Genomic DNA, 16,619 nt, shown 5'->3' with positions numbered 1-16,619 from the left:
AAATACCTGTGACTGTTTTATATTGTTCAGAAGTGGGTAGGTTTAGGGTAAAGGTGGGGTTATGTGCTCTAGTGAAAGTATAAATTTATACAAAATTATTGTATAATGCATGGAAACCATTAAATTAAGACAAACAACTGAAAACAACGGAGGACCCTGCAAGTCGAGAAATGACGCTAAAGGGGTACCTTGAGCATCAAAAAGCGACGCAAAGTGGTCCTGACCAAGCTTCAGTGTGTGACGAGTGGGGAGTGAGAACGTGTTGGATTTTCAAATAGTTGTATCTCAGCCAAATATTATCCTATCCTAACAAACCATACATCAATGGAAATATTATTTATTCAGTATGTATAAATCCTTATGACTGGTTTTGTGGTCCAGAGTCACAAATGTGTCCGCTTAGATATTCTGCAGCATCATGTCCACCCGCGAGGAGAAGTCTTCATATGAGCATTGAAAATCACAGAAACACCGCTAGCTGAATCTTAGGGAATTAGGTTAATCTTAGGAATGTTAAAATCCGTGTTTTGGTGTTTCTCCGGGTGCCAAACAGACCGGTTGTCCTACAGAGAGAGAGCGGCTCTGGGAACTGAGTGACCTGGATTCAGGTCTGGTGCTTCCTTTAGGTCCTCCTGGGAAAGTCCTACTTACATGTCTGAAAGTCATTAGCATCATCTGTGTTTTGTACAAAATGTACATGTTAAAGTGTTTCATAATTAAATGTTATTTTTTTATGTCTCTGATTTTTATCTTCAGGGTTGCCAAGTGCATGGTTTTACTGCAGAATTGGTCTACTTTGTCACTGTTGTCGCTGGTAGTTTTTGGAGTCCGCAGGTTTAAGCGATCTCCCCAGAATGCTATTTCGATGGAGGGGAAAACATGGTTAGTTTGGATTAGCTGTTGATCTGGTTTTGTTTCACAGACCTGGCACCCCTGCTGACAAACTTTCCTCGTCTCCAGTGAGCGCTGTGTGTTTGTGTGTGAGTTCACTGACTGTGAATCAGTAATGCTGTGCTCTGGACGAGACAGCCGTTGTTCTGGCGAGCTGGACAGGGTTTGACAGAAGGTCAGATGCTGAGTGACCGCTGGCTCTGACTTCTGCAAGGGATTATGGGTGTTTGTGTCTGTACCTCCCACAGGCTCGCCGGCTCCAAGCTCTTTTTCTCCATCATTTCCTCATTTTCGTTTTCTCTGTCTTTTCACTCCCGTCTTTCTGCACCTGTTTGCTAAACTCTTGCTTTTACAGTCTGGGCTGGATTTATGAAGCGCTGAAAAGAGAAATATATTCCCTGTGTCCAGCGCTGACGTCTGATTAATGGTCATTTCCGCTCACGTCAGCTTCGCATCAAGAAAACAGACAACCATTAGCCAGATAAACTGATCACGTGACAGCAGCTTCTACTGACCTCAGTGTGTATGAGTGAGTGTGTATGTTTGTGGGTGCGTGCATGCGTGTGTGTATGAGTGTGTGTGTGTGTGTGTGTGTGTGTGTGTGTGTGTATGTTTGTGTGTGTGTGTGTGTGTGCGTGCGTGTGTGTATGTATGTGTGTGCGTGTGCATGTTTGTGTGTGTGTGTAAGTGTGTGTGTGTGTGTGTGTGTGTGTGTGTTTTTGTGTGTGTGAGTGAGTGCATGCGTGTGTGTATGAGTGTGTGTGTGTGTGTGTGTGTATGTTTGTGTGTGTGCGTGCGTGTGTGTGTGTGTGATTTAGGTGATTTATGAGGACATTTCCGAATGTCCCCATATTTCAAAAGGCTTATAAATCATACAGAATGAGTTTTTTGACAAAGTAAAAATGCAGAAAGTTTCCTGTAAGGGGTAGGTTTAGGTGTAGGGCGAAAGAAAATATGATTTGTACAGTATAAAAACCATTACACCTATGGAGAATCCCTACAATTCACAAAAACAAACGTGTGTGTGGGTTCATCAGAGGTCACTGACCATGTGTGTGCGTGTGTGAGTGTGTGTGTGTGTGTGTGTGTGAGTGTGAGTGTGAGTGTGTGAGTGTGAGTGTGAGTGTGAGTGTGAGTGTGAGTGTGTGTGTGTGTGTGTGTGTGTGTGTGTGTGTGTGTGTGTGTGAGAGAGAGAGAGAGTGTGTGTGGGTTCATCAGAGGTCACTGACCGTGTGTGTGTGTGTGCAGAGGGCCGGCTGTGATGATCTCCTGGGTTCTGGGAAGGTTCCTGATAAGTGTGGTGTGTGTGGAGGGGATGCGTGTAAGCTCGTCTCTGGCCTGTTCCAGCACAGTCTGTCCAAAGTGGGCTATCACAAGATCGTGGAGATACCTCCGGGAGCCACCAAGATCAACGTCACCGAGATGGTGAAGAGCAGGAACTATCTGGGTGAGTAAAGAGCCAATCACAGCTGGAACCATAACCATAATTACAATAACGATAACTACAATGATAACTTTAATAATTACTATAATAATAATTACAGTGATAACTATAATGGGTTACACTTTATTTTAAGGTGTCCTTGTTACAGTGTAGTCATACATTTAAGTACTGAGTAATATTAATTAACTACATGTACTTACTATATGGTTAGGGTTTGGCTTTGGGTTACTTGAATGTAATTATGTATAATAAATTGTTATTACAATAGTAAGTACATGTAACGTGCAACAAGGACATCTTAAAATAAAGTGTTACCCTATAATGATAACTACAGCAATAACTATAGCGATTTCTGTAATGATAACTATAATACTAACTATAACGATAATTATAATGATAGCTTTAATAACTACAGCAATGACTATAATGATAATAATGATAATGATATAATGAATTATTGTTAAAATGATCATTAGTAATTATTCTTGGTATGAATTTCCAGCTCCTCATAAGCAATCTTCACAATCATCACATGCATTCAGTCTCTGTCACACTGAAATCTTGCGTGATATAATAAATCTTGCAGTATAATAAACAATGTCAGACGTGTTCTGATTGGCTGTAATTTTGTGGCTCCGTTTAAGCTCCAAACTCCCAATGTGTCTAAAAAAGTCAAATCAGGATCTGTTTTCTGCGGCTGAAGCAGCTATTTCAGAAGGCCTCTCTTTAAACCGGCTCCTAACCATTAAGCGCTTGTAAAACACATCAGATCTGTGCAATTACAGCGGAAAACATCCTAACCTATATTTCTGTCTCTGTAAGTGCTGGTTTGTTAGTTAAACACACTCTCCATCATTCATCTCAGCGTTTCTAATGCAACAGCAAACAGGAAAAACAACCGGATATATTAGTTAATGGTGAAAAATTACAAATTGTACCATCTTGGAGTTATCTTAGATTCTCATTTAACATTTGAAGAGCATGTTCGAGAATAGTTGGATGATGTCAGCATGATCATTAACTATGCACACAGTGATTGGCTGATAGTCTCTGTCAGAGATTTATTCATAGCAATATTGTAGAGCGTGATATTATGTTGCTACATTCAAATGTCACTAATTACACTAGTATATGTTCAGCTAATTGTCAGCCTCTTACATGTGTGCTTCTCGTAAACAATTAGCAGATATGCATATAAACAGCCTTTTAATTAACAGAGTAGAATAATCCTGGCTGATGACATGCAAATGTAGAAGAAAACCAAACTGGACTCAACAGCTGTTACTTCTGGCCCAACTTGGTAATGAAAACAAGGATATTATCAAAGGAAAATTTGGAGTTGGGATAACCTTCCAAACCAAAACAAAGATGTGTGGGAAACGTGCAAATAAATGCAGCAAGTTTCTAAAATGTTTATGTTCCGAGTCTTCTATTAGTGGCTTGTTAAAACCAAGAAATCCTAATGGAATATATCCCAAAACATACTACAGGAAACCAGTTTTTAATGATTAAAGCTGATGGTTTGTAATGTTTGTGATGGTATTTGTAGTGGAAACCATTAGAATTTCTGTGATGGTTTTGTCAGAGAATCACAGTCACCTGCACCTTCATTAGCCAGATCCCAATCACCTGAGTACTGATTCCCCGCACCTGTCACCGGCTAATGAACAGCACTATATCCACTCACCACAAGCACTCCTTCCTCGTCCGGTCTACCGTTCACTACCCGAACCTAGCCTGACTACTAACCTTGTGTTACCTTCCTGCAGACCTCCAGATTCCCCCTGTTCCAAGTCTCCACCGCTCCTAGTCTCCACCGCTCCTGTTCTCCACCGCTCCTGGCTCTTCCTGGTCCTGTTCCTCCCCGCGGCAGTGCGCACCGCCGACTCCCCTTCCTGGATCCTGTTCCCGCTCCTCCACCCAGCATTCACCCTTGCACCTTTCCCAATAAACCCTGTATTGACCTTACTCCTCCGTGTCTCCTAGCCTGTTCGTGACAGAAGACCGGACCAACTACAGCACCGCGTGTCATGGAGTCCCGGCCACCCTCGGCCGTCGACACGCTGGAGGAGTTGGTCAATACTCTCCGGGCTTCCCTTCTTCCACCACCTGTCCCACCACCTGCCTCTGAGAGTCCCGTGGCCATTCCATCCAAGTACGCGGGTGATGCGGCGGGGTGTGGCGGCTTCCTGCTTCAAGTGTCCTTGTACATCGCGGCACAACCCCGTAAGTTCACCACCGAGAGATCGAAGGTGGCTTTTCTTACCTCCCTCCTGTCCGGCAAGGCGTTGCTATGGGCGCAGGCTATCTGGGACGCGCAGAGCACCATCATCAACTCCTACGAAGCGTTCACCAGCCACTTCAAGGAGGTCTTCGGAGTCGCCGCGGGACGCATCTCTGTGCAGGATCGTCTTCTTCGCTTACGCCAAGGAGAGGCGTCCGTGGATGACTACACCTTGGAGTTTCGCACTCTAGCGGCCACCAGCGGCTGGAACGAAGCAGCTTTACTGAGTGCCTACCGCCTCGGCTTGAATCCCCGCCTGCGCGCCCAGATGGCCATCTACGATGACAGTGTAGGACTAGAAACCTTCATGCAACGCGCTTCTCGCATCTCTCAACGCCTCACCGCCTGCCTCGAGGATGAGTCCGCCCCCCCGTCAGCTTCACCCGCTGCAAGCTCCCCAGTACCAGAACCCATGCTCGTAGACACCGCCCGCCTCTCCCGCATGGAACGTGCGCGCCGCCTCGCGGCCAACCTATGCCTCTACTGCGCGAAACAAGGACACTTCATCCGGGAATGCCCCGTCCGACCTCCACGCCCCGCGGTGAGTACCCTTCAACTTGAGCCAGATATTTCTTCATTATCACTGATGCCAGTACAACTCCTCACCCCAGACTCCTCTCTTACAGTCTCCGCCCTGGTCGACTCGGGCTCCTCGGGGAACTTCATTTCCCAAGCCCTACTAACCCACCTCAATCTCCCCCGGAGGCGGCAACCCCAGGAGCTCCGAGTCGAGACCATCCAGGGAAAACCGCTGGGGCGTGGTAGAGTGAGGTATCGCTCTCCTCCCGTAACACTCCGGGTCGGCTGTCTACACGAGGAGTCCATCACCTTTCTGGTACTGGAGGGGCCCACGGTGGATATCATCCTGGGACGCCCATGGCTCAATCTCCACTCTCCAGTAGTCAGATGGGATCCATGCGAAGTCACTCGCTGGAGCGAGTTTTGTTCCCAGTCCTGCCTGCAGTCAGTACAGAGGATCCCTACGAACCCCGTCCCCCTGACAGTCTGTTCCACGCTAGTAGAAAGTCCTGAGCCCCAGGTGAAGTGTACCGTCCCATCTGACTACCAGGCGTTCCAGGATGTCTTCAGCAAACAGGCAGCCACTCGCCTACCACCGCACCGGCCATGGGACTGTGCCATTGACCTGCTGCCTGGGGCAAAACTTCCTAAGGGTAAGATTTACCCCCTGTCCATCCCGGAGCGCAAGGCAATGGAGGAGTACATCAAGGAGGCTCTTCAACAAGGCTTTATCCGGCAGTCAACATCCCCCGCCGCCTCGAGCTTCTTCTTCGTGGGCAAAAAGGACGGAGGCTTGAGGCCCTGTATAGATTACCGCACACTCAACGAGCAGACCGTCAAACTCCCATACCCGCTTCCCCTGGTCCCGGCCGCCCTCGAGGAACTCCGTGGGGCCCGCATCTTCTCCAAGTTGGACCTGCGAAGCGCGTACAACCTCGTGAGGATAAGGGCGGGCGATGAGTGGAAGACGGCGTTCCACACTCCATCTGGGCACTACGAGTACCGGGTTATGCCGTACGGCCTCTCCAACTCACCGTCCGTCTTTCAAGGCTTCATGAACGAGGTGTTCCGGGAGTTCCTCCACCAATTCGTGATCGTCTACATCGACGATATCCTGATTTACTCCCGGAACCTGGCCGAACATCGCCACCACGTTGAGCAGGTCCTCCAGCGGCTCAGAGAGCACCGGCTCTACCTTAAACTGGAGAAGTGCGAGTTCCATCGCTCCACGGTACAGTTCCTCGGCTATACCATCAGTCCCGAAGGAATCCAGATGGACCAGGGGAAGGTCCAAGCGATCCTGGACTGGCCCCTGCCACAGACGGTCAAGGAGCTACAGCGCTTTTTGGGCTTCGCCAACTTTTACAGACGTTTCATCTGCCAATTCAGTCGACTGTCGTCACCCCTCACCTCCATGCTCCGGGGTAAGCCCAAGTCTCTGTCCTGGAGCCCCGAAGCCCACGAAGCGTTCCAAAAGCTCAAGGAAGCCTTCAGCACGGCCCCTATCCTACGCCACCCGGATCCCCAGCTCCCCTTCGTCGTGGAGGTCGACGCCTCCACCACAGGAGTCGGGGCCGTGCTGTCCCAGCACCACGACGAGCCTCCCAGCCTCCATCCTTGCGCTTACTTCTCGCGGAAGCTGTCCCCTGCGGAGGTAAACTACGACATTGGCAATCGAGAGCTGCTGGCCATCAAACTAGCCTTGGAGGAGTGGCGTCACTGGCTGGAGGGAGCCGCCTGCCCCTTCACTGTCATCACGGACCATAAAAACCTCCAGTATCTAAGAGATGCCAAACGCCTAAACCCCCGTCAAGCACGCTGGGCCCTCTTCTTCACTCGGTTCTCCTTCACTATCACCTACCGCCCCGGAATCCGCAACACCAAGGCCGATGCTCTCTCCCGCCTGCATGCCCCAGAAACACCCACAGACCCCGAACCCATTCTCCCTCCAGCCCTCATAGTCAGCCCCATCCAGTGGACACTTGACGACAACATCCGTGACGCCACTCTCACCGAACCCGCCCCGCAGGGAGGCCCAGAAGGGAAAATTTATGTGCCCCGCTCCCAACGCCTCACCCTTCTGGGCTCAGCTCACGAAGTACCGGGCTCTGGACACCCAGGCAGCCAGCGAACCCTCTCACTCCTCCAAGCTCGGTACTGGTGGCCCGGTATGACCGCGGATGTCATCAGGTACGTCCGAGGGTGCTCAGTCTGTGCCATGTCCCAGTCTCCTCGCCATCTGCCCGCGGGCAAACTGGTTCCCCTGCCCATTCCCCAGAGGCCCTGGTCCCATCTCGGTGTGGACTTCGTCACCGACCTCCCTGAGTCTGAGGGCCACACCTGTGTCCTAGTTGTGGTTGACCGCTTCTCCAAGGCCTGCAAACTCATCCCCCTCAGGGGCTTGCCCACGGCATTGGAGACCGCCGAATGCCTATTCCACCATGTGTTCCGCAATTTCGGCTTACCGGAAGACATCGTGTCGGACCGTGGCCCTCAGTTCGTGTCCCGGGTCTGGAGATCCTTCTTCCGCCTCTTGGGAATCACCGTCAGCCTGTCCTCGGGCTATCACCCCCAGACCAACGGCCAGACTGAGCGTAAGATCCAGGAGCTCGGACGCTACCTCCGGTCATACTGCTCCCCCGATCAGCACAGCTGGAGCCGTTTTCTCCCATGGGCCGAGTATGCACAAAACTCCCTTCGCCAGGCCACCACCGGTCTCACCCCGTTCCAGTGCATGCTCGGCTACCAACCCCCTCTGTTCCCCTGGACGGAGGAACCAGCGGAGGTTCCAGCTGTGGACCACTGGTTCCGAGAGAGTGAGAGGGTTTGGGACTCAGCACATATCCATCTTCAGCGGGCAGTGCGGAGACATAAACGCTTTGCGGACGTCCGGAGATCCGAGACCCCCCAATACCAGCCAGGAGATCGGGTCTGGCTGTCGACCAAGGACATCCGTCTCCGCCTGCCTTGCAAAAAGCTGAGTCCCCGCTTCATAGGTCCGTTTAAGATCCAGAGGCAGGTGAACGACGTCACCTATGAGCTTCAGCTCCCCCCCAGGTATCGCATCCACCCCACCTTCCACGTCTCACTGCTCAAACCCTTCTCCCCCTCTACACCAGGAACCACGGGACCGGACGCACCCCCTCCTCCGGAGATGATCGATGGGGCTGAGGTCTACCGGGTCCGCAACATCCTGGACTCGCGGCGACGGGGCGCCCGGCTCGAGTACCTGGTGGACTGGGAGGGGTATGGCCCAGAGGAAAGATCCTGGGTGGCCAGGGACGACATCCTCGACCCCTTGCTCCTCGAAGAGTTTCACCGCAATCACCCTAGTCGTCCCGCACCCAGAGGCCGAGGCCGCCCCCGTCGCCGTGGTAGGGCGTCAGGAGCCGCCCCTGGAGGGGGGGGTAATGTCAGAGAATCACAGTCACCTGCACCTTCATTAGCCAGATCCCAATCACCTGAGTACTGATTCCCCGCACCTGTCACCGGCTAATGAACAGCACTATATCCACTCACCACAAGCACTCCTTCCTCGTCCGGTCTACCGTTCACTACCCGAACCTAGCCTGACTACTAACCTTGTGTTACCTTCCTGCAGACCTCCAGATTCCCCCTGTTCCAAGTCTCCACCGCTCCTAGTCTCCACCGCTCCTGTTCTCCACCGCTCCTGGCTCTTCCTGGTCCTGTTCCTCCCCGCGGCAGTGCGCACCGCCGACTCCCCTTCCTGGATCCTGTTCCCGCTCCTCCACCCAGCATTCACCCTTGCACCTTTCCCAATAAACCCTGTATTGACCTTACTCCTCCGTGTCTCCTAGCCTGTTCGTGACAGGTTTGTATTGTTCTGTTTTTTTTCAGCAGGGAGGATAGTTTGTGATTTGGTTTTAGTGACTTAAGAGTCCTCTTCACTAACGTTTCACATATTTAGGGGCTAGTTTTAGTGCTAAAACGCTTTGTGAAATACTCTTAGAGCAAAACTTTGATTCTGAATTTAGGACTGACACACCCAGTATTTTTAAGATTTTCTCCTAAATCGAGTTATGAGCTACTTTTAGCCTGAAGATGTTTTGTGAATACGTGTCCAGATCTCTGATGCTTTCGCTGCGTGTTTCCAGTAGCTGAACATGGTTTATGTTTTGGAGGATCAGACGTCAGTGCTGTGGCTTTATTCAATGACAAACTTTGACTAAATGATTTTCTCACAGTGTCCGGTGTTCTGTCACTTTGTGCTACCCTGACAGATTTTGCTACCTTCCATTAAAACAGTAAATAGTACAGTTCGACAACAAAAAATACTACCTGTCAAATTATGGTTTATTAATTATCTACCCCAACCCTAAACCTACCCTTACAGTAATTATCATTGTTCAGCGGGAGATAAATGATGCAATACTGATGTGCACATGCGCAGTTGTCACATTAGAAGCAGGGAGGATGCAGCAGGCATGAAATAGCTGAAATAGTCTTTAATGACAGCGCAGGGGATAATCCAATCCTTTATGAGCTTGTGTCAGAACACCGTTAACTGATAAAGTTCCCTGTCAGCAACAATCCGGCCATAACTCTGAGCTACTGTGTGTGTGTGTGTGTGTGTGTGTGTGTGCAGCCCTGCTCAGCCGGTCTGGGCGATCCATTATTAATGGAAACTGGGCCATCGACCGTCCAGGAATGTACGAGGGAGTGGGAACGATGTTCACGTATCGACGGCCCAATGAGATCAGCAGCACCGCAGGAGAGTCCTTCCTGGCCGAGGGACCCACCGATGAAATCCTGGATGTGTTTGTGAGTGACACCTCAAGACTGCATTATCTGTTGGCATGTCCATTCTAACATGTTTTGTAACTCAATATTATGTTACTGCAATATAATCCGGAATTATTAATGTAATGTTTTATTTTATTAATATAATTATATAGTTCTTGGTTATGGAGTAATTGTTATTATTAGTCCTTGATTAATCACGATTAATTGCATTAAAAGTTTAATAAAATAATAGTTTTTGTGTACATAATATATATGTGTGTGTGTACTGTGTATATTTATTATGTATATAGAAATACACAAACATTCATGTATACAGTATATTTCAGAAAAATGTTATGTTTATATATTAAATAGATTTATATATAATATAAATTATATTAATATAAATAAATACATGTAAATATTTTCAAAATATATGCATGCATGTGTGTGTATTTATACTGTATACACATAATATACACAGTACACACATATATTATGTACACAAAAACTATTTGGGATGTGATTAATCGTTCGACAGCACTAATATTTATTCATTTAGCAATACCACTTTTGTTCTTTTAACACATTTTTGGAACCTAGTATTTTATTATTATAATATAACACTGAATTATTAATATAATGTACAATTTTAATAATAGAATTAAGAGTTATTATTGTTATTATTATTATTTGGTTAATATTTATTCATTTAGCTATTTAGTGTAGCACATTATTGGAATGTAATGTTATGTTATTGCTATATAATACTTAATTATTAATATATTTTATTTTATTCATATAATGATGTCATACAAATCTGAGTTGTTTATTTATTATTATTATTATTACATGCATATTTTATCATTTAGCTATTTATTGTGACAAATTTTTGGAACACAATATTCAATTTTTGCAATTTAATACTGAATTATTCATATAATATTTACTATTAATCTAATTTTAATATAATTTTAGTAATTATTACTATTATTATTATCAATATTATTACTATTACTACTATTGTTGTTGTTGTTATTGTTATATTTGATATTGTTTTATGCCCAAAAGCACAACAAAAAGACAAGAACTTTCTTTTATCCCCGTGCTTTTAAATTGTTTTATAAATGACCTATGTATGGGGTTTGAATATGTTATTCTTGACACACTTCAGGTTGTGCTGCAATAACCTGCCTTGTTACATTTGAAATAAAACTAAACTAAATTATTATTCCAGATGATCTACCAGCAGCCCAATCCAGGAGTGCATTATGAGTTCGTCATGCCATCGGAGAACGCTGTAGATGCTCCGAGTCCTAAAGAGAACCAGCTGGACGGTGGGTTGATATATATTATGCTCATTTTTAAAAAGGTAAGGTTTGGGATGGAATCCAACACAAAATGTTTCTTTCCTTTGTATTAGAACTCTGTCTCTGTATTGTCCTTGTGAGAAATCACTGCGTTCTGTTCACTGTATCTTGCATCGCTCCACAGTGAATGCTGTGAATGGTCCGGCTGGTTCTGATCCAAACGAACAGTTGACCCCAGAGGATCATGAGAGGTCAAGGGTCAGATACCCTCCTCCTGTCCCGGATAATCAGCTTCCTGCAGCTCCACCTTCAACCAGAGCCAGAGAATATAACTGGAAACTGAGCGGCTCCACAGACTGCAGCGCCTCCTGTGGACGAGGTGTTCACTTACACTGTGCAATATTTCATTTAGTGAAACTTAAATGAACAGTTCACCCAAAAATGAAAATGTGTTCACTCTCAGGATCATCTGAGATCAGGATGAGTTTGTTTCTTCATCAGGTTTGTATAAATGTGTCTCTGCATCAGTGACTCAGCAATGGATGCTCTGCAGTGAATGGGTGCCGTCAGAATGAGAGTCCAAACAGCTGATAAAAACATCACAATAATCCACACCACTCCAGTCCATCAGTTAACATCTGGAGAAGACAAAAGCTTTAAAGTTTAGCTCTGTTTTGTCTTGTAAACGCTGCTTGATCTGTGCAGATTTCTCTCCTGATTCAGACCAGAACACTTTTTCACTGGAGGAAACGTTATTATGGATTATTTCAGGTTATTGCTGGATTAGTTTCATTTTTTGTCTTCTCCAGATGTTAACTGATGGACTGGAGTGGTGTGGATTATTGTGATGTTTTTATCAGCTGTTTGGACTCTCATTCTGACGGCACCCATTCACTGCAGAGCATCCATTGCTGAGACACTGATGCAGAGACACATTTCTCCAAACCTGATGAAGAAACACACTCATCCTGATCTCGGATGACCTGAGAGTGAACATATTTCCAGCACATTTTCATGTTTGAGTGAACTACTCCAATGCATCTGCTGCGTGAGAGGCTGATGTTGTAAGAAATGTGACTCTATGTTTGTTGAGGGCTGTATGTGGTGTTCAGGTCGCAGGTTCACCGTGTTCGTCTGTGTTCATCGAGTAACTCACGCTCATGTTTCGAGCGGTCTGTGCGACAGCAGCACTAAACCCAGTCCGCAGGAGGAGCTGTGTAACGTCCAGCCCTGCCCTGCCTTGTGAGTCTCCTCTTCTTCTTCATGCGTGTGTGTTGATTAAACCTGTTTGCAGTAAATCAGGGTTCACTGTCCTGAAGAGTTCAAACCGTGATCAGACTGTAATTCTAATGATCCTGAAGGCTTGATGATCTGATTCCAGTGAGTTTAATCAGGGTTTAGTTCAACTCTGCAGAACCGTGCAGTAAATGATTGCATGATTATACTGATATCTAGTGGTGATAAGGCAAACATTATAATGCAAAGTCGGATGCATTTGTGTAGCGCTTTTTACAAGACACATGGTTTCAGAGCAAGTTTTAAGGCTGGGAGATGTGATACATATAATGTTCTTTTTCTTTTGCTGGTTTTGTTGTATGAAGATATTTAAATATTGATCTTTTAAAAAAAAAAATTCAGTTGGGAGATTTAAAATGTAGTCCTTCATGTTCTAAGCAAGAGTATGAGTGATACTTAAAGAGTATAGAAAATATGATCAGTTGTCACTGGTGAAAATTCTGAAAAAGTCTAATAATTGGACAAATGCCTAAACCTTTAAAAGTAATTAAATTATCGGTATTTAGATAATGGCATCACATACAAAAGACAAGCAAAAGATTTTAGTTACTCACAGTATTTTAAAATTAATATTTTAATTGTGTAGTTAAATAAAAGCAAAAAGACAAGATATTAACATAATAACATAATATGAGAAATACATAATGTATATATTATATGCATCATATATATATTAAATACATCACTGACCCTGACAGGATTTAATTCAGTATACTCCTTATTGATAAGTGCGTGTGTGTGTGTGTGTGTGTGTGTGTGTGTCTGTCTCTCTCTCTCTCTCTCTCTGTGTGTGTGTCTCTGTGTGTGTGTGTGTCTCTGTGTATGTGTGTGTGTGTGTGTGTCTGTCTCTCTCTCGCTCTCTGTGTGTGTGTGTGTGTGTGTGTGTGTGTCTCTCTCTGTGTGTGTATATGTGTGTGTGTGTCTCTCTCTCTGTGTGTGTGTGTGTGTGTGTGTGTTCAGCTGGGACATCGGCGAGTGGTCGGAGTGCAGTAAGTCGTGTGGTCTGGGAGTACAGTATCGTCAGGTTCTGTGTCGTCAGACGTACAGTAACCAGACGCTGAGTGTTCCCAGCAGCCTCTGTCAGCAGACGGAGCGCCCCGAGACCAGCAGCTCCTGCCAGCTCAAGATCTGCAGCGAGTGGCAGATCCGCTCCGACTGGAGCCCCGTGAGTGACAGCTGTCAGCTGGGGCAGTGGGCGGAGCTTGGGTTTGAGAACTGCACTAGTGTCATTAGTCAGCTGGGGCAGTGGGCGGAGCTTGGGTTTGAGAACTGCACTAGTGTCATTAGTCAGCTGGGGCAGTGGGCGGAGCTTGGGTTTGAGAACTGCACTAGTGTCATTAGTCAGCTGGGGCAGTGGGCGGAGCTTGGGTTTGAGAACTGCACTAGTGTCATTAGTCAGCTGGGGCAGTGGGCGGAGCTTGGGTTTGAGAACTGCACTAGTGTCATTAGTCAGCTGGGGCAGTGGGCGGAGCTTGGGTTTGAGAACTGCACTAGTGTCATTAGTCAGCTGGGGCAGTGGGCGGAGCTTGGGTTTGAGAACTGCACTAGTGTCATTAGTCAGCTGGGGCAGTGGGCGGAGCTTGGGTTTGAGAACTGCACTAGTGTCATTAGTCAGGCTAGAAACACGATACACACATGCAGTAACGAACAGAAGAGTTAAAAAACAGGCAGAATAAATTGCAGATATTATCATTATTAGTCATAAATTTATTGTTATTGTTAAATTATTTTAAATAGTTATATATTAGTAGTAGTAGTAGTAGTATTTAGTTTCCTTGTGGTTTTCTGCCAAAATGAAAGTTCTATGGATTAATGTCTGAAAGGGAAGTAAAAAAAAATACCATTAGTATTGTAATTGTACTGTTATATAAAATAAGAATACTATTTTATTATTATTATTATTATTAAAAATGGCCATAAATATTGTTGATAATACTAAAAGTGTTTAGTCACTTTTTAACACTCAAGATGGGTTCGGTGAACACAGGGATAAAAAGCACCCCATGTGTACAATGAAATATACTGCTGTATTTCTGATGCTGTGGGCCTATATTTCTGCTGGAGGTCCTGGACATCTTGTTTAGACACATGGCATCATGGATTCTATCAAATACCAACAGATAAAAAATCAATAAGTGACTGACTCTGTTAGAAATCTTATAATGGGCCATGTTTGGATCTTCCAACCGGACAATAATCCAAACACAAACCTCAAAAACAACACAAAAATGGGTCACTGAGCACAAAACCAAGCTTCTGCTGGCCATTCCAGTCCTCTGACCTGAACCCTGTAGAAAATGAGTGAGGTGAACTGAAGAGAAGAAGCACCGTCATGAAGCTGGGAATGTCTGTACATGACTGTATATATTATTATTATTTTATATAACTAGTACTAGTATTACAGTGCAATTTTTGTGATTTGTTATTCATGGTAAACCATATCATGCTCTCAGGCATTGTTAGAATTAATCGAAAGTGTAAAAGTTTCATTTAACACTGAGTTTTGCTCTCATTTGGCTCTTGGCACATGTTAATTGTAGACCCTGTGTGTGTGTGTGTGTGTGTGTGTGTGTGTGTGTCTCAGTGTTCGGTGCCCTGCGGTGTGGGTCAAAGGTCGCGTGAGGTGCACTGTGTCAGTAATGTGGGTGATATCGTGGCTGATGACGAGTGCAACATGAAGCTGCGTCCGAGCGATGTGAAGAACTGCGACGCAGGTGTGTGCACCAGGAGCTGGTTCTTCAGTGACTGGAGCGCTCAGGTGAGTCACACTCGTTTCTGTGGTCAGGTGTGTGACGCTCGGTCACTGTGATGAACCTGTGTGTGTGTGTGATGCAGTGCTCGGCGGACTGTGGCGCGGGCGTGCGGACTCGCAGCATTCAGTGTCTCACCAATCACATCAGCAGTTTGCCTCTGGAGCGCTGCGGGACCCAACGACCCCCCGAGGCCCAGCCCTGCAACAACGGCCCCTGTGAGAGCCGCACCGAGTGGTTCACCGGGCCCTGGAGTCAGGTACGACTGCCATGTTACTTCATGCATGTACTGTGTGTCTGATGTTACAGATCAGGGTTCATTACAGTTTTTTTCAACTGCTTGCACACAAAATCTTCACTTGTCACACAGTTTCTGAAAGCTGTCACTCAAACAGCAGAAGCACACACCAGATCTGCAAAACCAGACACTAATTCTCAGCCTTTGACTCAGTTTTCAATTTCATAAAACACTTCTTGCAAAATACAATACACAGTTCTCTATGTAACACACACAAATCTAACAGGAATTAATATTATGGCAAAGGTGTTTGCAAATGTTTGCTTTTGTGTTGAACGCAGTGCCTCATTTTGCAAGAGATGTGAGGCATTTTGCATTTTTTGTGCAATTCTTGGATTTGTGTGTAAAGTTTTGAAAAAAAAAGTGGCAAAGTTTTGAAAATGTGTGTAAACTGTTGAAAAAAAACTGTAAACTGGGGCTTCGTGAGTTGATGAATTAAAAATGTAAAATTGCAATCAAAATAAAACACTTTCTAAAAATGAATTGAATCATAAAATTCAGAATTAAAATAAATGATTTAAAAAAAAAAAAACAATCAAAATAAACACTAAAAATTTATGAAAATCTAAAACTGATATAAATAATATTAAAATTAAAACTATTAAAATAAATTCTAATAATGAATTAAATCATAAAAATGCCAAATTAAAGTGCTTTAAACAAACCTGTCAAAATAAACACATACTACAAATTTATTAAATCATTAAAATACTAAATTAATGATTTTAAAATAAAACAATCAAATTAAAGACATACTAAAAAAAGAATTAAGTCATAAAAATGCGCGATGGGCTCAGATTGGTTAGCTGGCTCAGTGTGTTGTGATTGGCTAAACCGCCCAGAGCAGTCCAGAAACGCCCCGCCCCTCACCTCAGAATGTGCTCCGGTTGTGTTGTAAACAATGGCTTCATCAATATTGCACACAGCTCTTAATAGAATGTTTTTTTAGTTTTTTGTTGTCTCATACTTTTAGATACGCTGTTATTTGTAAATGCTTCTGCTTATGTTAGCTTCTAATATACGGTTTTATCCTCATTAAAGCTGTAATACAGCAGAATATATGATTGCGTTGTAGCATTTTTGT

At 45.2% G+C, this 16,619-nt stretch overlaps 1 protein-coding gene across 1 annotated transcript in view; it reads left to right on the top strand.

Moving 5' to 3' along the window:
* Positions 1–1,006: 1,006 nt before the first annotated feature.
* LOC306888713 (thrombospondin type-1 domain-containing protein 4-like) overlaps positions 1,007–16,619 on the top strand; it is a gene marked incomplete at its 5' end in the record, with an annotated part of 21,710 nt that continues 6,097 nt past the window's right edge. The window contains 9 exons of the mRNA XM_079447124.1: positions 1,007–1,054; positions 2,140–2,338; positions 9,745–9,920; positions 11,119–11,218; positions 11,376–11,570; positions 12,304–12,433; positions 13,448–13,652; positions 15,072–15,245; positions 15,323–15,496. Coding sequence (XP_079303250.1) covers positions 1,007–1,054; positions 2,140–2,338; positions 9,745–9,920; positions 11,119–11,218; positions 11,376–11,570; positions 12,304–12,433; positions 13,448–13,652; positions 15,072–15,245; positions 15,323–15,496 — 1,401 coding nt within the window. The remainder of the gene's footprint in view (positions 1,055–2,139; positions 2,339–9,744; positions 9,921–11,118; positions 11,219–11,375; positions 11,571–12,303; positions 12,434–13,447; positions 13,653–15,071; positions 15,246–15,322; positions 15,497–16,619) is intronic.

The sequence above is a fragment of the Barbus barbus genome, assembly GCF_936440315.1.
Source record: "Barbus barbus genome assembly, chromosome: 22".
In the NCBI taxonomy this organism is placed as follows: Eukaryota; Metazoa; Chordata; class Actinopteri; order Cypriniformes; family Cyprinidae; genus Barbus; species Barbus barbus.
Note: the sequence above shows the minus strand (reverse complement) of the source record. Positions and strands in the feature narration are given on the sequence as shown.